At 39.8% G+C, this 23,677-nt stretch overlaps 2 protein-coding genes and 1 non-coding gene across 4 annotated transcripts in view; 2 read left to right on the top strand and 1 right to left on the bottom strand.

The window, feature by feature from the left end:
- Window positions 1-516: 516 nt before the first annotated feature.
- Window positions 517-8,892, bottom strand: zgc:113278 (Translocating chain-associated membrane protein 1-like 1-like). The gene is made up of 11 exons (XM_037683986.1): window positions 8,688-8,892; window positions 8,156-8,216; window positions 7,946-8,064; window positions 5,377-5,493; window positions 5,237-5,295; window positions 4,852-4,936; window positions 3,456-3,526; window positions 2,874-2,978; window positions 2,631-2,774; window positions 1,138-1,298; window positions 517-1,029 (listed from the first exon to the last, which is right to left on the bottom strand). Exons 1-11 carry the CDS (start codon window positions 8,805-8,807, stop codon window positions 956-958), a joined length of 1,116 nt encoding a protein of 371 aa, XP_037539914.1. The 5' UTR covers window positions 8,808-8,892; the 3' UTR covers window positions 517-955.
- Window positions 8,893-10,126: 1,234 nt separating this feature from the next.
- trnak-cuu lies at window positions 10,127-10,199 on the top strand. Its single transcript has one exon. It is a non-coding gene; the product is annotated as a tRNA-Lys (tRNA).
- A 1,362-nt stretch (window positions 10,200-11,561) lies between these two features.
- LOC119417518 (protein kinase C-binding protein 1) overlaps window positions 11,562-23,677 on the top strand; it is a 29,744-nt gene continuing 17,628 nt past the window's right edge. For both annotated transcript variants that reach the window (XM_037684736.1, XM_037684735.1), the window contains exons 1-3: window positions 11,562-11,718; window positions 18,226-18,296; window positions 18,851-19,014. In XM_037684736.1, the coding sequence (XP_037540664.1) occupies window positions 11,705-11,718; window positions 18,226-18,296; window positions 18,851-19,014 (249 nt within the window). In that variant the 5' untranslated portion in view covers window positions 11,562-11,704. The remainder of the gene's footprint in view (window positions 11,719-18,225; window positions 18,297-18,850; window positions 19,015-23,677) is intronic.

Raw genomic sequence — 23,677 nt, 5'->3', positions numbered from 1 at the left:
TGTTCTGCATACAGAGCGGGTAATCTGAGCCCAAATACAAATTTGGGTATGAATGTACTGGCCAGGTGTGAACGCACTCCATCAGAGCTGTCTACTTGCAATCAAATCACCCAAGACCAGTGCCAGGTTTATACAGAGCCTCCGAGTCTTTAGCCAGAAACCAGTGATCCTTTCTAAAAAAAACCCTGTTTTCTCAGATTTTCCACCATGCCATTTTACAACAGTAGAGTCACAGGTTAGAGTACAGCTTCCTCTTGGATGAGCTTCTCTCACGAGCGAATTATCAAGAGTCGTGATGGGAAGTGATCCAAAACGTAGATGATGTCTCCATCCTGCAACACGTTGGGTTTTAAAGGTCAATGCTGTCAGATAATGTCAGAAAAGATCTGGGAGTTCAAACTTAAACTTTGACATTTCAGGCTGCAGCTGTGCCGAATACCTTAAACAGCACGGATGTTCTTCTAGATTTAACTTCTTAAAATCCTCTCCTGAAAACAGGACGCAGAGTAAGGCCCAAAATCAAAACCACAGTGCAGTTAATCTACTGCTAATTTACAACAAGTTCACCTGAAGTTGAAACTGGCTTCATAAGGTACTGTGAAGGGAGACAAGTCCACGTGGATTAAAAGTACACGAGTGAACGCAGTTTTACACAAAAGGACACTTAAAAAAACTAAACCCATCATAATAAAGCATCAAAACCAGCCCTGCCAACACACCACCAGCAGCAGATCCCAAATGAATGATGAACGCTTCCGGCTCACAGTAACACTGTACTTTTTTTTTTTAGAAAGGGTCTTCAAGCCCAAAGGGACAGTGATGCAAGGTTTCTTAGTGTGCACATTTTTGTTTGTTTGTTTAGGAGAGCAGCAGAAATAAATCTGATGTGTTGTAAAGACGTGACGTCTCATTGTCAGAACTATTCTACTCATTTCCTCCCACAACTCCTCCATCTTTAAGAAGCTTTGGCTTTTCTTGCCCGTGGCGACGTCTTCTCTTCAGCCTTGACAACTCCATTGGCAGCGCCTCCTGACAAAGACAGGTTTGTTGAAACTTTATGGATTCACTGTTCATGCATACAGATGCAGGAATAAGCTCAACTACAGAGAGTTGGAAAGAACATGTTTGCAAACTCACCCTTCGCTGTTTCCCTTTTAGGCGGTTTGCTCTTTGGGCTGACTGTCTTCTTCTTTGCTGCTTGGCTCTGGCTGTGTTCTCTCCACTTTTTCAACTGGAAATTGATGAACTTCCACATCATCCAGGCTTGTGTCAGACAGATGGCTGCTAGGCACGTCATCCTGAGAGGGAAAATCCAGTTTACTAAGGCTTTGTTTGTTTAAATCTACACATTTTGATCATTATAAGACATTGAGAGACAAAAGAAGAAAGGCTTATTTGATCTAGATATAAATTTGGTACACATAAATGATTTGATTTACCAAGAGCTGGCACATCTAGAACAGGAACCAGGGAGCACAAGTGGCACAAGTGTTATCAGGCAGTTGCTAGAGCATCTGACAATCAGTCACAACAGTAAGTGAAGGTCACCAGACACAAAGGATGCATTAAACCATATTATCAGCACATGATGAAGATTAAGGATATGAGGATGCAGTGTACAACTTGTGGGGTGTACAGATGTCACCACATGGGTGTTGGAACCAATGGGTTCATGAGGACACCCACACGTGATGGTTCTGAAGGCTCAAGACAGAACACACCAAGGAAAAACTGCTGTATGTCAAGGATCACAGACTGTAACATCTATGCCATGTGACACAAGTACTGGAGTTTTTTTACAGTCCCCAGTGCCTTTTCACACTGGGTCTTAACCGACATCAGCTAGAATACGAGCTGTAACGACTGCAATGTAGTTAAATAACTTTTCAACACAAACAGTTTAATTTTATTTCCACCACCCAGTCTGGGTGGTACCTACCGTATTTTTCTCCGTACACGTCGCATCGCCCTGTAAATCACATCAGTCCAAATATGTCTAATAAAGTAAATAAGTCGCTTCGTCATATACGTTGCATCATTTATGAGTCACCGCTGACAACCCAGAAATGTGGGCCGGTGTTGTGCCAAAAATCGATAGGCTGCCAAATGGCGGCTGCGGGAGCGTGCACAGGAGGACTTTAACAAGAATTTAACAACACTTAAAAACAATTATATGTTTGCTTGAAATTATAGTAAAGGTGTGTCTCAGTCGAACTTTTCCTTAATAAATGCACTTCAGTGATCAAATTAGCTGCATTTCACTGGGGCGGTGCAGCGAAATGAAGCTGATTTGATGGTTGCTCCAGACAAACGACGATTTCAGTGTATAGCAAGCTGATTGTATCATTAATAGCCACTTTTACCGATTACATGATAAAACAGCATGCTATACAACTTGAGTGCCATCTAGCAGCTGAAAATAGTAGTGATCAATATTTTCAGTCAGAATTAATGAAAACGGTCATATCTCCGTCAAAAATTGGTTTATAAATATGGGAAAATATCCATAAATACGATGCTTGGGTGTACAAGTCGCAGGGCATGCAAATTATGCAAAAAACTGCGACTTATAGGGCGAAAAATACGGTAATTGTTTTTTTTTCTCTGCAAGTATACTTCTAGACCCCCACCTTATGGTAAGCACATTGAAGTTGCCATCAGCTAAGGAAAAGCCGTGGTTTTCTGTCCGGGGCAGGCCAAAACCAAACGTCAGAACTGACAGTGTGAGGGTGAGGAGGCGAGCGATGACAAAAAGAAGTGCCCACAGAGTAAAACTGGGAAAGAACAAAAATAAGCAGTTGTTGAGAGCACTATGTCATTTGCTAAAAAATAAATACTATGTCAGAAATTGGAAAAAAAAAAAAAAGTGATACCCTTTTTGCTTGTTCTCATCACTAAAGTAGAAGAGGCGTGACGCATGAAACAGAAGCTCCACCAGGTAATGAGGGACCAGTAACACCAGGCCGAGTCTGTGGAGACTGAACACAGAGGGACAGTAAAAAAGGGATTAGCTGAGGTAGTAAAAACGTCTTGTACCAACAGAACACACCTGTAGGTCACACACCATCTTAGATCAATGGTCTTTAAAGGGAAGAAGAAGGGGAGCCAGTGATTCCTGAGATCAGACCTGTTGGGCTCTAAGGTCAAAGGACTGCATGAATTTAATGTCATGAGCAGCAAAGAGTTGACTTTAAAAGAAGCTACGCCACATTAGCTTTGGAGTCAGAACGTAAAAAGTGAACAAAACCAGTTAGTGCAAACACTGAAGTAAAGATCTTGCCCAATGCAAAGCACTTAATTGTGTGCTGTGGCTGACTCTCAGCTACTACCACATCAAAATTTAGCTGAAAATCTGTAAATTTACTGAGTTTTTGTTTGCTTTTAAGACCAAGTGACCACCTTGAACTGAAAAAGTCCTTATTTTTACCCTTAAGAGTACAAAAGAACACACTCACTTTAGGACATAGGCACCAGTGATGTGGACAACGTTAAGGCAAATGTAATAAAGCTGGCGGGGGATGTCTTCCTGCAAAACAGACAAAGAGTTTGTTAGTATCAGCAACAACCACTGATGAAAGGGTTCGCTATAAATCTATACAGCAGCGTTTAAAAACCATTGAAAGTTCTCGGTCTCTGGACTAATTTCAAACTTTTATATTGGCCTAAAAAGCTGATAAAAGTTAATATAACGGAGGTTAAAAACTTTGATGTTCACTGAGATAAATGCACGTTCATTTAACAAACCTTTTACTTTCTACATGATGTAACATTCAAATAGACTGTGATTAAACACTTGCATCCTGTTTTGTCGGTCATGCACATCACTTAGGAGGATGAGCTCATCCCAAAGTGCCAGCAACCTAAATTTGGGGATGTTTATCGACTTGGACCACTTGCTTTAGATCCTTTCGCAAAATTTAAATCGGACCATCTTTAGTTAAGTTACCCTGGTTTCATATGAGATCTTCTGAATCAGTACATGTTCGATTTGAGATGGGTACCAGTGGCCAAAATCATTTATCCTAAATTTGTCTTGAACACATTTTTCAGCGTAAAGGAGTTTCAACAAATGTGTGATGATGCAAACACTGAAGAAACTTTGACAGGATGACCTCCTCTAACAGCAAACAGACATGTTGTCTCAATCAGACAGTTGGGTTCTCCTCATTCTGAGACTTTTAAGAATGACATTTAAAAAAAAACTCTTAAGAGAAATATAAATTTTAGGACAGGGCTATTCAACAAAACTGCTCGGGGGGGTCTGAAAGCCAGCAGCTCGGGTGCCGGACATCCAGCGATTAACGTCATTATGTAAATAAACCAAGTTTAACAATGATCTGTTCGTTATCTTTTACATTTGTTTTATTGCATTAAATCATAAATGCAATAAACAGAACCCAAAAACCAAACCCTGAGACTCCCACCCACCCAAAAAAAATAAAATAAATTGAGTCCTTCCGCAGGCCAGAAGTGGCCCATGAGCCGCCAGTTGAATAGCCCTGTTTTAGGAGATTTCAAACTTTCCAGCAACACCAAGTTAAAAAGAACTGTTCTATGTTACTATACAACACTTTAAATCTGTTGAGATTTTTAAAGAGCATAAAAAAAAACAATAAACCAGCTTTCAGATTTCAAATCACATCTTCTATTTAAATTAGGCTCCAACATATAACCATCCTCAGATATAAAGCATTCATACAGCTGAAAAGCAGATCAATAATTAATACATTTTAAATCAATGCGCTTTAGATAGGTAAGCAAATCAAAACTTTGCAAAATTAGAAAACATAAAAAGCTTCAATGTTTTTTATTTCCCTTCACATGGACACCCTTTTTTTAAATCCTCCTTACCTTCCGAACTTTTTGAAAGTACAACTCAGGAAGTGCGTGGAGCCAATAGGCAATTTGGCAAATGTAGAAAAACTTGACCTGGAAACTAAACAGAGAGCAGGGTGTGCAGAGGGGGAAAAAGACCCAAAATGAGAGTTTGGTTGCAGTAAAATCAGAAAAATATACTGAAATGATGATGAAACAAGAAAAAACCTACAGGTGATCCAATAAATGAAGCTAACTTTGGTAAAATATAATCACTACTAAGCTGAAATCTCAGTTTTTATTGGGCATAATTAAAGGAACGTTTGAAACGTGTGTAAAAGTAAATGTTTTGCTTAGACTTTGCAGGGGAATCAGTCACAGTTGTAAAATACGAGCCTTTTCTACATAAACCTTTACTTACACCATGTGAGCGTGTGGGTAACCCTCCCATAAGAAAGTAGGATTTGTAGCAAAGTTCTCCTGTCAGAAATAAAAAGCACAGTGTGAGACAAAGCTACAGACAGCCTGGGACTGTGTGTTTGTGTCTCCTGGGCCGTGTACCGATGTGAGGATGCTGCAGCCCCAGATGAAGGAGAACAGGTAGAACGCAGCGAGCTGTCCAGACTCGTTGAACTTGCTGTGTTTGGTTTTGGACAGGTGCAACCTCCTGTTGATTTTCTGAAATTTAGAAAATACTTACAGGTGAACAGAATATACTGCACACTCAAAGTAAAAGTCATTTTATATTTATAACAAATAGTCAAGACTGTCAGTCACTCCCACCATATTTTACATGAATTGTTTTGAAGCTTGAGTTTTGAGGAAAAGATTCTACAAATGCACAAAGCAAAAAGAAATATAGGGGCCAACAAAAATGAAATGTCTTCCTAATATTTGCTCTTAGTGGTAAATGCCTTAAAAATAAAAAAATAAAATATATATATATAAATATTTACCCATTGAATGGAATTATAAAGTGATATCTTAGTGGGGAAACAAATATAAAGGATTCAGCAACCACTATATTTCACTTTGCAAAGTTAGAATTAGCATCGCCTCACAGCAGACCAGTCAACAGGAAATGCTACTTGAACCAAAATGAGTAAACTCGCATCACAAAGGACCTCAGCTGCATCATCTTGTGCAAATGTTTTTTCTTTTGGAAAGGCCTGATTTCATGCAATGCCTCCTGGCACTTACCATAATTTTTTTTAATTAAAATATAAATATATATATATTTGCTTACTTATTAAACCAACTCAGGAAATGACTGATGAACGTGCACCACAAGTTAGTTGGCTCATACTTCTAAAAACTTGTTGTTTTAAGTTTCTCATATTGTCTAGCTCCTTTTTTTCATTTATTGTGTTTTTTTTAATATATGCATTTCTCAATTTTCATCATTTTGTAACCCCACCCCCCCCAGCTTGTAAACTGTAGTTATGACACATTTCACGAGAGTTTGTGTGTCTTTCTATTTTGTAGTGTTCTGTAGTTGTGTGTTTATAAAAAAACAAATAAAAAAAAAAGTTGGCTCATACTTCCACTTTGAGAGCATCTTGCATTAATTGAAAGAATGCATATCGCCAACTTTCATGTCAGACTTAAAAAAAAACAAACCATCTTACGATGAGGCCAGAGGTAAAGCTGTAACCTTTACAGAGGTAAATCCTAATCCAGGGGTGCCCACAGTTTTTCAGCATGCGAGCTACTTTTAAAATGACCAAGTCAAAGTGATCTACCTGCTACAAGGCCCCGTTTACACTGAACAACCTCTGGAAACGTTAGTGTTTTTTCAATGTTTATTGTAATATACAAGAAATGAGCAGGTTTACATGAAAACATTGTTATCTGTAGGGTTGCCAGATAAGAAATTATGAACTATTGTACTGTGGCTTTAAAATTATAGTATTTTGATCTAAACTGTCATGTGGTGAGTAAAAATATTCTAAAATGAGGTGCGTGTTGTGTTTGTTGAATATGTGCACAGAAAAGGAGGGGGTAAATAAGACGTTTAAGATTTATCTGGCAACCCTGACTCAGCTGCATTCATTGAACGTGCAGCATCTGCATGACAGTTAGACCAAACTGGTGAATACACTTAAAGTCTCTTTGAACCCTGGATTTTATTAGTTTTGCTCCTACATGCTGAAAAAGAGTGAGTAGCGCAAACATTTATTATAACTGTTGTTAGTGCAGAAAAACTTTTGACTGCAGCTACCTGTAGTGCGCATGTGCGACTTCACACACTGAGAATTTCACCGGAGGGCGGGGATTAAATATGGATAAATATAAATATCTTCCCCGGAAAGCTCCACTCTGAGATCTGGTTTGAGAGAATGAGGGCTGTGACTGGCTGCCCTGAATGTCAATCAAGTGACAGATTTCATACTGAGAATACCCATAATGCCTTTGCAGATCGTGATCCACTTATTTGGCACCCCTGGCCTAATCAGTTGCAGATAACTCACTGTTTCATTAAATCCTTAGGAAATACTTTACTACCACACAGACAGAGCAGACTCCTATAATTAAGACAAAGTTGTAAAAATAGATCTTGTGCAAACACCTGTCACTTACAGTGACACTCAGCTGCTACCAAACCCAATTTTGACTCAATATCTATAAAACTGGCTGAGTTAAAGCCACTTTTGTGTAGCAATGAAAAAATAGCAGGGTCATCTGATCTGACTCAGTCAGACATGGAAAACTGTGATCCTGAGAAAAAGCAATGTTTCAAAAAAACAAGTTACATTCTGTTCAAAATGAACCATTTCTATTTTTAGTATTAAAAAAAAAATCTTGTGTTAATATCCCAGTGGGAATGATCATCAAAAGCAAAACAACATGAGCACCGTCTCAGTCACTTTACACAAAGAAACAACTGGAATTTGATCATTAACAATGAAGCAATGAAACGTGATTATGAAGTATACACATGTGGCACTGAAGCCTGTCATGCTTTGGTCTCTTTGAAATAATAAATTCTGCTTTTCGTGCAAGAACAGGTTGGTGTCAGCCGTTGTAAAAATAAGCATGCATACAAACGGTGATGGCAAAGAGAAGATATATATTTTAAAACATGGTCAAAATGTGAGCTAAATGACGCCTTCAGCACCCATGCACTCACATCAAGGATATATTCTTGAATCAAGGCGTGAAGAATGACGGCTATGAGCAGGTAGAAGAACACCGTCGCCACGTCTTTAGGGCCGTACTGGTAAAGGTTCACTGGCTCACTTTTCTCATCTGTGAAAAGAAATCCCCCCAAAAACAAACACAACAAATAAACGAGAATAAAGACTGAACAGCAGAACAGTACCGGCCAGTCTAAGCTCACCGAGAACTTGAGTGACGTTGTACTGGACTGTGATGAACATGATGGCAAACTTTGCCGTGACCTGGTGGAAAAAAAATAAAAAATATATATCAGATTATTAACCTTCATACATACAAACTGTCTTCTCTCTCCTTCAATTCAGTCCAGGCATGTGACAAGTGAGCCTTTCAGCAAAACCCTGAGCTCACTGATCCTCCTACAGAGATCTCCAGGAGGTGCCTGGAGGGGGTCCCAGCAGAACGTGAGGAAGTTCACCTCCCCTGTTACACAGATTATTGTGAGATCACGAGCTTCACTTTCTCCCTAAATCAGAGCTATTAGGACGTTCAAGCTAACTGGGAGGCCATGTCATAATAAATATGCAGCCTGATCCACCTGCTGATGAGGCAGGAGGGGGGAGGCTGTGAATGAGATGAGGTGCTGACTGTGCCAGTAAACCTCCTAACCATCTCCTCCGACCATCAGAGACACACGAGAAGGAAAGCAGACATGTGAGCTAACCACAGCTAGCAGCAGCGGCTAACAGCGTTACCTCGAACATCAGGCCGAGCAGGATGATCATGGCCAGACACGAAACCATATCGGCGTGGTTCTGGATCACAAACTCATGGCTCAGCACCGGCGGGCTCTTGTTCTTCTTGCGGAAACCCATGGCTTTCTTTGCGTGTGGTTCCCGCAGGAGGGCTGGCGCCGCAAAGTCAGTGGAGGGGTCGAAGCTACAGGCAACTTCCCCTGCTGCCGCCGGCCTGTACCGACGCTGCTGGGGGCTGACCCGGCCCGCTGGAGTTCGCGAACACACCGAACCACTCGCTGCTCCTGCGTTTAAAAACAACCATGAAGAGGAATCGCATAAACCCAAACAGTACAGAGCAACACCCACTTTTTTTTTTCCTCCACCCCTGCCTGGTAAAGTCAGATGACCCGCCCTCTCGCTTCATGAACCGCCCAACGTCACTGACGTAAAAGGAGAACCCAGGTCCGTGATGCCTTCACGTACCTCACGTAAGCATCCCGTGATTCACAAACACGAGACGATGAGAAATGCGTTTTTTATATTGCGTATATTACGTTGCACTTTCAACTTTAGTCAGCAAAAAACACATACAAAATTATTTCCTCTACCAATTATTTTCTCTTCAACGTTATTAAAATTTGTGTCAAATCTGTATCTCGTTTATGCCAGTATTCAGTTTTTTAAACAATAATTTGTTTGGCAGTAATGCTAAAGATTAAATCAAACTAGCAATGTTGAAAACGAAGAACACTGAAATACCGTTAACAGTAAATATACGATTATTTATATATGCTCGACAAATATTAACTAAAACAATTTATTGAACAGAATTGACGTTTATGCTCAAATATGTCTATTCTGGATCAATTTAAAGCATTTAATGTAAGTTCAAGCTTTTAAACAAGCTTTTCACACCAAAATACTACTGACAAGCAAACGCATCAGTAAGCCCCATGTTTTTCTTTTATTTATTGACCGGAAGTTGGGCCTTTTCCCTCTTTTTCGCTGCCACCTACGTAAAGTACGTAGCCATGCTAACACGGTAACGCTTCTGAACAAAAATGTTTCCCGCACTTTAAAGGTAATTATTTAAAAATTGTAACGAACCTTTAATGTGCATTACTTTAAGCCTTGTGGGAGCAAGTAAAATGAATGTGGCTGACCAAAATATCAAACATGACCTCGAAGTCATTACACGTTTTTACGTAATTTTCAATGACGAATGGCTGATATTCTTTATAAATACTAGTTTATGAAGTAAAACGTAACGTGTATGTTTTGCGTTTAGACCAAAAAGTCGGTCTTTTTTAGGCCTTTGGCATTTTACAACTTTCTGTTTTTGAAACCCGCTTCCTTACAGCAGAGGGCAGTATGAGACAGACAGGACGTTAAAGTGCATGAGTATGGACAGACGGTTGATTTGTGTTAAAATGGTTGCCCGGGGTCTCTCTCTCACAGCCCGGCTAGCTCAGTCGGTAGAGCATGAGACTCTTAATCTCAGGGTCGTGGGTTCGAGCCCCACGTTGGGCGTATATCTTTTCTTATAATCATTTTAATACTTGCCTATAGCAATCAGTAAGTCTCATTATTTGGTTGGGAATATTTGTTCAATATAAAATTTAATTGCATGATATTTTTCATTCATTCAACCTTTATTTAAACAGGTAAATCCCATTGAGCCTCGAAGACTCATTTACAAGAGAGACCTGATATTGGAACATTCTTTTGCACAAACCCCACCATATTATTCAGAACAAATATGATGGGAAAGCTTGTGAAAAAACAGTTTCACATAACTCCTTGCCCTCATGAACACATTAATTTAATTCCACCCAAAATATTGTAGTACACTTATAATTTGACTTGATATCCAGGTCAATATTTATAAAGCCTAGGCTTATGTTGTATATAAATTTACACCCACATAATTTTTTTTCCTGCTTGAAGATTATATTTGCATAATTTAGAGCCAGAGTGAAAAAACAAACAAACAAAAAAAAACACTTAAAAGTCACTGTCCCAAGTAATCTCATTTACCACGGGCTTTTTTCATGTAAAAGGTTTCAGTCTCTTTGTCAGCAATACATTAAAATGCTAAATTTAAATGTACCACTAAAATAAGGACGCAAAAGTGAATCAAAAATTAGACATTTATCAACTTAAGTTCAGCTATTGATAAGCAACAAACCATTATTATTCACCGCATTTGATTTATTATTGTTTTAAGAAGGACAAGAGGACATATTTGTTAGACTTAAGTTAATCTTTTATACCAAACCTAGACTTATACACATGAATTTAACTGACATTGGGGCAATGTTTTTTATGTCAGGATTAATAATGCATCAACAAGAGAGTATCACATGTAAATGAGTAGTTTAAAACTCGGCCCACATCACACGTATACTCTACTGTGCACATTTACTCACTGTTTACATGTAAGTGTATCTAATGTATGTTTTGCTGCCTCTTCCTCTTTTCTGCGTACTAAATTGTGAAAATAGAGCTGAAGCCTGTTTTTTCTCTGGCGACAGCCAAGTGGGAGGGAGGAGTTTAAACAAAGGCCCTCTCCACATTAAAAATGGAGGCTTGTGCAGAGAAGCCATGGTGTCCTGCTTGTACTCCACAAGCTGACACTTCCTCTTTTTAAGCCTTCAGCTGAGACTGCTACCACCAGATTCTACTCTTGGAAGCTTCAAAGCGTGGTTACAGATGGTTTGTACGTCCGAAATACTATTTTTTGAGTGTATAATTGTGTGGTTTAAGACCTAGCTCTGTGCTCATTTTTCTTCCCCTGTCTCTGACTCTCACAGTGCTGCCCCTGCCTGCACTGAACAAAGATAATTACTCAGGAAACATTTCAGCCAATCAGACGCGGCCTTGTATCTTGCTTGTGAGGAAGGCGACCAGTCAGGATCTGGCTAACATCACTGGGGCCTGATCGCCTTGCCTGAAGAGCGGAGCCTTCCCCGGCTGAGGGCTGAGAGTGTCCTCCATGTTTTATAAGTGTTGACATAACATTGTGTCAGGCAGCCATGCATCCACAGAGGTAAGCTCTGTCTTTTTTATCTCAGTATTCTCATAACAACATGGCTTCCTTCTTGCTGTTGTGACTTTTGGTTTCTAATGATGAATGTGCACACCTTAAAGCCAGTTTCAGTGTGAGCAGGAGGAGGAGCTGGGGTGGATTCGAGGCCTCATCAGGCCTCCGCACTCCACAGGGTTGAGGTTGGGGGGTTGGGTAACGACTCTCACCCTTGCTCTCTCTCTCTGTCTCAGGGTCACATGGGTGTCCCAGACAACCAGGCTGCCATACAGGAGGCAGAGTCGACCGTGGCAAATCCTTTTCCTTTTTATAATGCTAAAGAGAGCTGGGTTTATAAATGGCACCCATGTTTCATTCATGTTTGTGGCAGTGTTGTGTTGTAGCCTGGCAGGGAAAGAATGGGGGATGGGCATTGTGGGCATAGGGACTGGGGGTGCTATGTCCCCTTTGTAGGTGGACTGTCTCCGTTCTGTTTTTTCTTCTTGTGCCAGGCCTGTGGAAGAAAGGCAAACAACATACGTGCTAGGTAGGAGGACAAGCCGTGTAGGGCACAACCAAACTACGATTTATGTCTGTACAGGCTATTTTGTGACTGAAATATGCACGAGTTAGAACTTGTTCAAGGACACTGGAGTTTTTATTCTTCATATTGCTCTGAGTATGAGCACAAAAGAAAACCCTTTAGATGCAAAATCTGTTTTCCAGTTTGATCTTGGGGAAATAAAACATACAAGCACTGCATGGCACTTATTAGTGTCGCAGGCCTCGAGTTCACCGGCCCTGTCTTCTTTAACTCAAGTGTGAAACAGCTTCCTCCTTTCTCAGACAGTCAGTGGCCATTTTGTCTCCAGACACAGCATTTTAGAAGAACTTTAACCTCCTTTTTTCACATATCAGATTACAGGGCAAAGACACAACACGAGACTTAACAGGATTTGTGTGTGACATGTTTATTTAATATTCAAACACCTGTGAGGATTTGATAAGCGTTACTGGTTTTCATTTGTTTTATGTCCTTTCCTCCTGTTTGTCACACAGAACAGAAATAATATTCACGCATAAAACAAGTTTTGTTCTCATTCAAGTCAAGATTTAGAGTAAGAAACCACACAAAAGTAATAAGATAATTTGGAAATGATACATTTGTGAAAGCCATTTTTAGCAGCCTCAGCTGCGTGGGGGAAACAAAGAACAATCTGTTTCTCTTGTGGGCTGACATGAAACATTTTTGATCTACAGAAATAAATAAAAACTAAAAATAGGTATCATTACGATCTTCGTTTCCGCCCACAATCCAAATAATCGACCGTTTTTGTGTGAAAACAAAACCAAAAGTCACCTCGCAGTGCTTCTCATTATACTGTAATATCAATGTAACGTTGATATGTACCTAACGTGTGTGTCTTGGTGCGGAGAACAAATTATCAAGGCCTCTTATCTGTGCTGCCTGTAAACAGCTGTTGAGCAGTTTTTCTTATTTATCACAACCCTAAATTTAATCTCGTAAAAGGCTTTATTGTAAATCCCTCCTGGTTTAAACGCTGTCCTAATCAAAAAGGGCAAACTAAACTGAATGAAACCAAGTCGTTTAATGCAGGGGGAATCACTGCATTGCAGCAAAAATGCTTTTTAAGAGGAAGAGGGGAGCCTGCACGCTGATCTGTGTGGCACAGCGCAGCCCACCAATAACGTCTCAGCCTGTTGGCCCTGCAGCCAATTGCAGCGAGAGCTGAGGTTAAAGATTGACAATCAGAGGGAAAGCAGCAGGGAGAGCAAGGGCCTTCTGGAAAATTCCACAGCCATCTTTGATTCACCCTTTACAGCCTTATATAAAATCCAGGTCAAACCTTTTCTTTTATACAGAATATACCGTACGAACTAGCAATACAGGTTCAGGAGTTGTGCTAAAGGACTCGTTCTTAATGTAGTTTAATAGATTATTTTATGAAATGTACGAATCTGTCTTCGTTACCCTTATGAACAGTAAATGTTATGAGCATGCTTTTTATTCCATTTGTCTGCATGTGGAGTCGTTTTCTTATTAAAAGACCAAACACTTGAGTTTTTTATGACATGTATGCGTTTTTAAAGTCAGCGCTACTAACCCAAAGGACTTTTAGTCCCAGTTCACTTTAATGATTTTTACTGGACGGCGTATCTGTTGTTTTATATAGTCTTAGTTCGTCGTCTGTACAATGTGCACAAACGGCACGATATTTTACGTATAAACAACAGGCTTGTCCGAATCCGACTGTGGCTTTACAGTCTGTTTTTCTCTGTCTTGAAAATAACGTCTAATTATTCTATGACAGCAGCGTACATAGAGGAGGAAAACCAAGATCGAAAACATGAGAGGGGGAGAGAAAAAAAAGCAGATGAGTGCTTCCCTCATGCTGCTGGATTTTCCTGTGTCTCCGCTCAGCGTTTCTTCTGTTTCTGCAGTTGGCTGGGAAGGTTTGTTTTGCCAGAGCCGTGTTTTGAGAAATATTTTGGACTGTAATCTCCACAGATCTCACTGGTTCTCCTGCATGGATGTGCCAGTGCCTGAGTGTGAGCCTTGTGGAGTGGGGGATGGGGGAGAGGGGGGGGGGAGGGTAGAAAGCTGTGGCCTCCATTTTCTGTGACGAGAAAACCTTGCTCGTCTCTCTCAGGAGTGGAATCTGAAGGCAGTGACTCAGTGTTTCCTTTTTGTCCATCAGGTACTACTACGGTACTTGCAGAGAGGAATACTGTGATTTTGTAAACCTGATCTTTTTGGAATATACATCAGAATCTGCAGAGGATTGATTCGCCCAACTCTGGATCATATTTCCTGATTTGAGAATGCCCTTTGGATCATCATACATGTTTTACTCCTGCTCATCCTGTCTGTCTTGGTAGTTGCAACAACGCCTTTGTATTAAGTAGGTATAGAGAAAAAGGTTGTGGTACTTTTTCTCTGCTGGTCTGGGGTGCAGAAAGGCAAATGTTCTTTCTTTATGGCTGTGGTCCACAAAGCAGAGACTTGGCTAAAGTTTCTTATTTTCATGTGGGCCTCGTTTGTTCACTCAGTCCGGAACAGGAAGGCCCTGAAGGGGTAGGGGTGTGTGTGTCTATGTTTCTGTCTACGTGTGTGTGTGAGTGTGCATGAGACTGTTGGCAAGCTGAAACACGACACCCATGTGCCATATTTCTTAAGAAACTGTCCAGTCCTCTGTGACATTTTTCGGACAATGCAAGCTTTTACCGTCCCTTGTTTGGCAGTTTAGTTTGATAGACTGACTGTGAGATTGAAAATTTAAAAGAGAATAAAGCAGACGTAAGCTCTTAGTGATTTTGTTTGTTAGAAGAAAGAATTTTAGTTATGTTTGTTTTGATTGTGTAGAAAACATTAGTCCAATCCAATTAACTATAGGTTTACTACTATAGGTTGACGTGTCTTTGAGTTTGGTTGATGTTCAATTTTTCAGGCTTGTATTTCACCTATACTGTTTGTTAGCTGATGTCGTCAACTATTTGCTCATTTTTCCCTTAAGAAATAAAGGCTAAAAGGTACTCAGTGCAATGTCATGGACACTGGTAGAAAGAAATTCATAAAAGAACTAAAATGTACAATTTTTTTTTTGTCATCTATAATTTTGATTAAATAAAAATAAATTGTAAGCCATATTTATGAACCTTTCCAATTACCAATTGTGTTTCTTTACCTACTAAAACAGCCAAAGTACCTAAACATACGGTAGGCCAACCATGGCAATGTCCGTGGAAGAGCTGTTTAGAATTGAGGTCTCACAGTTTTGATGTATTGGTGTAGATGAAAGTTCTTTGTTTACAATCTAACAAGGTTGAGTCAGGTCCTCTGGACGGATTCTTGCTTGTTGAAACGTTTCGTCTTTTATCCAAAAGACTTCTTCAGTCTGAGAACTTGCAACAAGCTCAGTCTTATTACAAGCAGCACCTTCTCATAGTGGATCAACCAGTTTGCTGCTGACACCTAGAACCAGCTATTCACATGCAAAAGGAGGACCATCAGCCTAACTGAGATGGCGCCGAGATGGGGTAGAGGCAGGGCAGCAGACCTGGGACCAGAAAGTCATGGTTCAACTCCCAGCCATTCCCACATGTCGTGGTGTCTCTGAGCAAGATACCCAATCCCTAATTGTTCCCCAGGCGCTCAATAGCTGCCCACTGCTCCACCTGGGTGTATCCCAGGTGTGAAGAGTTAAATGCAGAGAACCAATTCCATCATTGCATGGGAACATACAATGTTGACAACACATAGCACTTAACAAAGGATTGTTAGAGCCTTAACAATTGGTCGTTAGTGCCCTGATGGCCGCTTGCTATTCACAGGGGGCTGAGTGATACTAGCAATAACAGAATTGCAAGAGAAGGACAGTTGAACACAGAGACCCCTGCCCCTGTTTAATGATGGACAGGTTCTTGTCACAAAGATGGCTTCCTTCACTCCTCTCTCAAACCACATTCCTCTATCAAGAATGTGCACATCATCCTTAACAACCAGTGCATACCTGTATTTCAGAATTGCATATCAGAATAAGTGGGAGAACTAGTGGAGTAAACTCTTTGAAACTATACTATGTGATATACCGGTAGTTAACAGTAGCAGTTTTAGTTTTGATAGTTTGTACTTGAGTACCTTGAAGAGATGAACATTATTTAGATTTGCAAGTGAAAATATATTTGCCAACATAAGTGGTAGACTTTTAGAGTTGAGGCCTAAAATCCCCATCTTCTTTGGAAACCAGAGTTGCAGCCAAAGCTATAAACCGATCAAGTGTGCGACCTGTCAACTCATGAGGGTTTTCTTCTCTGAGCTTGTGAATAAATGTTGCATCCTTGGAACATGTCCCTCTGTTGCTTTGACAAAAGAGCAGCCAAACATCGAAAGACCCTCATTTATTTGCTCCTCATTACCCTCTTTTTTTTTTTAGATTCTTTGAGGAAATGAGAGGCTTTGCAGGAGCTAAAAAAACAAATATGATTTTTTTAAACATATTAGGCTTATTGGTGTAGTACTTTGTACTTTACTTTGTGTGGTACTTTGGTAACAGTTACTGTTTTAGATCTGCTATATAAATAAATTTGATGACTTGATTTGACTACTTGGGCAGCACGGTGGCGCAACTGGTAGAGCTGCTGCCTCTCAGTGAGCAGGTCCTTGGCTCAAACCCCGGTCCAGGGGCCTTTCTGGGTGGAGTTTGCATGTTCTCTCCGTGCATGCGTGGGTTTTCTCCGGGTACTCCGGTTTCCTCCCACAGACCTAGGTGTGAGTGAGATAGTGAATGTTTGTTTGTCTCGTTTGTCTCTATGTGGCCCTGTGATGGACTGGAGACCTGTCCAGGGTGTACCCCGCCCCTCGCACAGTGATTGCTGGACATGGGCACCGGCGACCCCCGTGACCCAAAATGGAAGAAGTGGGTAAAGATAAAGGATGGATTTGACTACTTAGAGGACCGAGATGGGGTAGAGGCAGGGCAGCCGACTAGGGGCCAGAAAGTCGCGGTTCGACTCCCAGCCATTCCCACATGTTGTGGTGTCTCTGAGCAAGGCAACTAATCCCCAATTCCTCCCCAGGCGCTTACATAGCTGCCCACTGCTCCACCTGAGTGCATCTCACTTGTGATGGGTTAAACGCAGAGAATTAATTTTGCCATTGTATGGAAACATACAATTATGACAATCTCAGACTTCCCTTCCCCTTGTATACTGGGTACACATAAATAAGAGGTTGTTTGATAATTTAATTTAAATTCTAAGAAACATCAGTCAATATGAATGTTGTGAGTACTGATATACTGCAAGTGATCCAGAATTTAGAGTTCTTAAAAACAGGTTTGGGGGAAAGAGTTAGTCCAAGAATGGCTTCCTAATAACTGTATCCAAGAAAAGGCCTAAACCTTGGGGAGTACCTTGTTGTTACTGAAGGGGCTTGAAAGGTACCAGAGATGTACCACCAAGAGAGGCTGCGCTCTACAGTGGCATGGGTCATCTCCCATTTGCTTTCTTATTACTATAGATCTATTTGCTGTTTGCCATGAACAAAATGTGAAAGTTAGGACTATGTTGGACTGAATTCTTCAAACTGTAGCATCTCTCGAAGAACAGGAATGCTTGGAGATGTTGGCAAAATGGCTCTATGTTTTTGTTGTGAATATCAAATTATCCTTTGCGAAGAGGAGTGTTGCCATGGTGATTGTTGCCATTCTCTCCCTTGGAACATAAAGAACATTTTCAGACTCTTATTTATTTATTTATTTTTTCTCCTCGCTGCAAATAGTGGAAAGGATTTAAACGTCCGACTCAAAGTCAAAGGTGCAATAAAGTCACGTAAAAGCATTAACAGTGGAAACCAGTCAAGTCCCTGTTGACAGATCCTCTGGGACCCGGTGCCTTAGGTGGTGTTCCACTTGTTTACTGTTACGCCGATATGGTTTCTGAACACCCTCTCTGACTCTGTGTTTGCCCCTCTTCCTGTGTTTCTGTGTGCTCATGTTCGTTGCTCTGCAGTCTGGCTGAGGAGGAGATAAAGGCAGAGTCTGATGTGGTAGAGGGGATGGATGCTTCTGTGCGATCCAAAGGTAAGTCTCTTAAGGCCTCATTAGAAAGCCAAACATATTGGTGTCAGAAAGCATTCAGGTTTTTTTTTACCGTTTTGAGAGCAGGGTCTAATGCATTTTGATAGCCATTAGGACTGCAATGATAATCCATGATGACTACTGTCTGCCTGTTTGTGTCAAGATCGACACAGGGTCTGCTAGTTATGATGAAGCCTGTAAGCCATTTGTTTGGATCATGTGACGCTTTGATACTTGAAGCCTTAAGATCATTGTAATTACTGTTACAATTAGATGTTAATGAAATCATGGTTATACGATTCTGAATCTGTTTTTTTTTTTTAACTGAAACTAGATTGCTTAAATATGCACATCCTCCCACGGTTCTCATTATAAGCATTTCAAGTATGTAAGGTATAATAGACTAATCTATCGTAGCTTTAATTATTCATCCTTTTACTACAGAGCTGCTGGATTTCTGCCATAATGCATGTTTAAAAAAAAAAAATTAAGCTATCATCTGCTGCACTTGAATCTGAGTCAAGCCTCTTGCTGTGCTATTTCCCACATCCACCCAGTTCCTGATCCACCAGGGTCAGCAGAACGAACAGCAGCGCCACAGAAGCGAAAGATGTCGAGTCCCACACATTCCTCCAATGGCCACTCTCCTTCAGATACCTCCCCCAGCCCTGTCAAGAAAAAGAAAAAGCCAGGGGCCATGAACAGTAACAACAAAGACCAGGTGAGGACTCGTTCTCATGGTAAACCTTCTGAACTGGTGGGGTCTGAAAAGCTGGTTGTCACAAGACCCTTTCACACGTGAACTGCTTTCCATTAATCTGATGGCAGCTTTGAGTTTCTGTCAAGTGTTGGTAAAATTTCAAGACATTTTTTGCAGTTTGAAGCAAGTGGCATGTATCATTTTCACCGCAAGCCTGAAAACCAGCAGTCTCATTAACAAAAATACACATGCAGCAGCTAAAAGTTTATTTAGCCTCTCATCAAATGTTGAGATCTCAGTAATAAATGATAGTTGGTAAAACTTTTCTTTTCTACGACAGAGCTTTAGGGCCATGATAAGAAAAAGAAATTAAAAGCCATGAAATTCCAAGAATAAAGTTCTAGTATTTCAAGAATAAAGTCAAATAAGGTCTTAATATTATGAGAATAAAGTCGTACGAGACTTTTTGTGTTTTGCAGCTCTTGTTTATTTTTTTTTTTTCCACGAGTTGGATCCATGATGCGACCTGTCAATCAATCCAAGTAGGCTTTAAGAATCTGTTGGACTACTGGCAGGGACCTATGCAGACATGTTCCTGTTTTTAGTTTTATGTTGCTTTTCTTTTTTTAGCCATCCTATTTGTTAAAAAAAAAAAATCTGTATGACTTTTTACAACTGTTTATTGTTGTCGCTGTTGTCATCATTCTTTGTTGAAACCAGGTCTCGCTTGTAAATGAGTCCTCGAGGCTCAATGGGATTTACCTGTCTAAATAAAGGTTGAATGAAAAAAAAAATCCAGTAGGCGTGTCAGCAAATGACCAATGCAAAGCTAAATGAGTCATAATATTATCCAAACTCCGACACAATAAAGCAGGATTTACCGCATTTTAACTGTGGTAAAATGAAGAATGTTGAGCATATTGTTAAGTTATACTTTGGGATAGGGCTGAGTGATATGGCCAAAACTTTTATCACAATACATTTCTTAATTTTGGTCTAACGATATAATTCGATATAAACAATATAAAAGCCTCAGAAAACTGTACAAATAAATTAATGTTCACCTTTTATTTGTATTTAGCCTTCAAATAATTTTGAAATCACCATCAAATAAACATAAAACTCATCTTTGTCAATATTAATAGTTTTAACTTGATACAACAACATAACCTAACGTTTGCTGCGTGTGTTTCTCTTTTGATACAGCTGGGGTGTTGTTTCAGGGACACGTTGGCTCAAACTTTTATTGTGCTTCATCTTCTGACTCTCAGCAAACTCTATCGAATGGAACAAGTAAGATGTGTTACCACTGTAGTTGGAACGACTCTGGCACATTTTTGCAGCACAAACCTGCAGTTTATCGGATCTTAACTGGCCGAACTACTTCCACACCAGCAAATTAGTCTTTCCTCTCTTATCAGTGATGTCATCTGCTTTCTCTTCACTGGTGAAAGTTTGTTCAGTCACATTCTGACGGTCATGGAATCTCATTTTGAAGCGAAAACTTAACCACGTTGGAGATTAGCCTAACCTGCTACAGCTAACGTCTACTGGACTCGAGCTCTGCGTAACATCTGCGTCACCACGCACTTGCGTAGTTGTCGTGGCTTTTTGTGTCACGGCTTTTTCTGTCCAGGTTGAAACAGAAGCGTCCGCTTCAACCTGGACGGAAAAAGAAATGCGTCATTGAAGCGCTGTATTCATATCAAAATATCGAAAATGTGCTTAAAACTCTCATATCACCTTTATTGAATAAAAGTATATCGTGATATATATCGATATCAAATTATTGTCCAGCCCTACTTTTGTATTGGTTTTACAGATAAGGAGATACTTAATCTGTTAGCACATCGGCATCAGATTATTATCAGTATCAGGACTTTGAACCTGCTAACAGTAAGGTGGTACGCTCTGATGGGCTGCAGCGCAGCTCTGCAGGTAGCTTCAGATTGGTCATTTGCTGACATGCCTACTGGATTGATTGACAGGTCGTGTTGTGGATCCAACTCGTGGGAAAAAATAAATAAATGAGAGCTGTAAAAAAAAAAAAAAGTCTTGTACGACTAATATTCTCGTAATACTAGGACTTTATTCTCATAATTTTATGGCTTAAAAATTTTTTTTTTCTTAGTGTGGCCCTAAAACTCTGTCGTACTTTTCCATGGTTCTAGATAAAATAATAATAATAACGATTTAGTATTAATGTTTTTTCTTTGTATCCAAGCAAACACAAGAGCAAAGCATTAACTGAAAAGTTTTTCTTTCACTTGATTACTATTTTTTGCTGCTCCTGTTTTGTTTCCTACAATTCAGTGGGGATTGTTAGCTTTACAGATTATTTTTGTGCTATGTTAAGAGAAACTCTAGGAAAAAAACAATTTTTTTTTAGATTGATTGTTTTGTGTCAGTGTGGCTCATCACCAAATAAACAGCTGTCACAATGTCTCTGTTTTCAGTGTGACTACTGTCCTGTTAGTGTAGCATCATTACATTTCTACAATAAATGCAATGACTTTTATTTCCCTTGAAAGAGTAGAAATTAGATATTTAGCTGCTTCTCTCCCAATATGAAGTTCAACATGTGTGTTTTGTACAGCAATTAAGACAATGTTGTGAGAAAAGTGACTTTTTAAAAGCCCTAATTATTTTAGCTTAATAAAATTTACTGTTCAATAAAATAAAAAAAACTGAGGTAAAAAGCAGTGGCTGTTTTTTTTTTAACTTTCATGGACGTTTTTGAATGAGAAGATGAACAGAAAAGTGACAGTTTGCTTTAAAAAACTGACAGCGTTACAAATATTGTATATTTTACAACACTGTAAAATAGGTGGAAGATAAGAGACAAGTTTCCCCTCACACACTTTGCTGGTTGTTGTTAGTGCACGCAAAGTTCTTACTTTGAGAAGCTGTAAATTTAAAGGAATTTCTGAAGCTATTTACCCTTAATTAAGCTGTTTTGGCAATGGGATATTGGTGTCACTGGTCTTTAAACCTAGATAAAGAAACTTTTTAACACAGAAACTTGCATTCTGTTTGTGTCCAGATTACATGAATTGTAAGGACCTTAAGCTCATTTGTCAGTACCAGTACTCCTATAACCAAAGACAATCCATCTGTAATGTGACTGCCGTTATATGTTTAACACGACTGCAGCACTGACAGCTGCCATCTTTGAATCCCAGCGTGTACAGTAGTCCCTCGTTTATCGCGGGGGATCCGTATCCTGAAGACCCGCGATAAGTGAAAAACCGCGAAGTAGGAACAGTAGTACAAGTACTACAAGTAGTAAGTAGTAGTTTATTCTAGTATACAGTATATGTACTGTAATTTCTGGACTATAAGCTGCTACTTTTTTCCCACGCATTGAACACCGCGGCTTATAATTTGCTGTGGCTTATTTATGGATTTATTGATGTTTTTGATGCGCTAAAGAACTTCATGCCACCAAAACATTTAGCTTCGTCACACCCAGACGCTCACAGCTGTCCAATACACGTCTTTCTTGGGGGTAGCAATCAATGACTTCCTGATAGAATACTGTATTTTATTTTATTTTTTATCGCTGTGTTACAGGCACTGTTCAGAAAAAAAAAACATTTACTGTATTTGTGCATGTTACTGGTACGTATTTAATTAAAAGTAAAAAAAAATAAATCTTTCTGTGTAAATATCTCATGCTACAACATGAACACCTGCGGCTTATAGACAAGTGTGGCCTATTTTTTGTCACATTTTAGTTTTCTTTTTAAATTTACTGGGTGCAGCTTATATTCAGGTGCACTCAATAATCCAGAATTATATATACAGTATATATATATGAAGGTGTTTTAAACCCTTCCCACACTCTTGCAATATTCTAAACAATGTTTCTAAACACTAAACACTCTAAAAGAACACAGCATGTCATGATTTCAGCTCCCTGCCTCCTCTGCTCTTTGCCACCTGCAAGCGCTCTTGGCCACGCCCACTTCTCAGCTCTGCATGGAGAACAGCTGATCAGCTGCAGCAGGAAGTTTATCCTGCAGTATGGGCTGCACAAAGGTTTAGGAGGAAGCTTTTTCTGCGTCTCTGGGCTGCACAAATGTGCAGCATGTGCTAAATAATTTAAAACAATTTATTTTAAATAAAAAATCCATGCCGATTGTGTGGCTCATCCATGAATCAGCCAATTGTGTGTCATGTCCAATCTTAGTTTGAAAAACCGCGATAGAGCGAGTCCGCGATAAACAAACCACGAGGGACTACTGTACATTGGTGAACCATTTATTGTGCAACGTTAGCTTTAAACAATGTAAACAAAGTTAATTTGTCAACAGTGAAGTAATGCACAGTACTTAGTCTGTAATGAACCCACCTCTTTATTGCGTCAAAGTTAATAATGGCAAACAAAAACAAAAGTCTCTGCAGGTGTTCCTGGTTCCCTTCAGAGTTTCAAAATCAGAACTGTCTGCTCCAAATAATAACTTTTAATAGAACTATGGTAGCAAAACTGACAGAAGTTTAAATAATCTAATCTAGGAATGAACCTTTGTGTGATGGTTGTTTAAAGGTTTGCAGCTGTGACATTAAGGCACAGTTAACTCAGAAAACATTTCTTTAGACTATTAGCTTTCTGTGTTTTTGGTGACTGTTGAAATGCGACATTCATCACTATCAGTTTGGTCCAGCTTGTATCTTATATTTA

This window comes from Nematolebias whitei, chromosome 11 (genome assembly GCF_014905685.2).
Source record: "Nematolebias whitei isolate Nwh7 chromosome 11, NemWhi1, whole genome shotgun sequence".
Taxonomy (NCBI): domain Eukaryota; kingdom Metazoa; phylum Chordata; class Actinopteri; order Cyprinodontiformes; family Rivulidae; genus Nematolebias; species Nematolebias whitei.
The sequence above is the reverse complement of the archived record's forward strand: the minus strand, read 5'-3'. Positions and strand labels throughout refer to the sequence as shown.

What these genes read in the sequence shown, in the direction of transcription:
- zgc:113278 (XM_037683986.1), bottom strand. Translation starts at nt 8,807, where the DNA reads ATGGGTTTCCGCAAGAAGAACAAGAGCCCGCCGGTGCTGAGCCATGAG. An exon ending in TTCAAGAATATATCCTTGAT is followed by an intron (nt 5,494 to 7,945) that starts GTGAGTGCATGG and finishes TCTAAATTTCAG; the next exon opens with AAAATCAACAGGAGGTTGCA. An exon ending in TTCAATGTGCTTACCATAAG is followed by an intron (nt 1,299 to 2,630) that starts GTGGGGGTCTAG and finishes TTTCCCTCTCAG; the next exon opens with GATGACGTGCCTAGCAGCCA.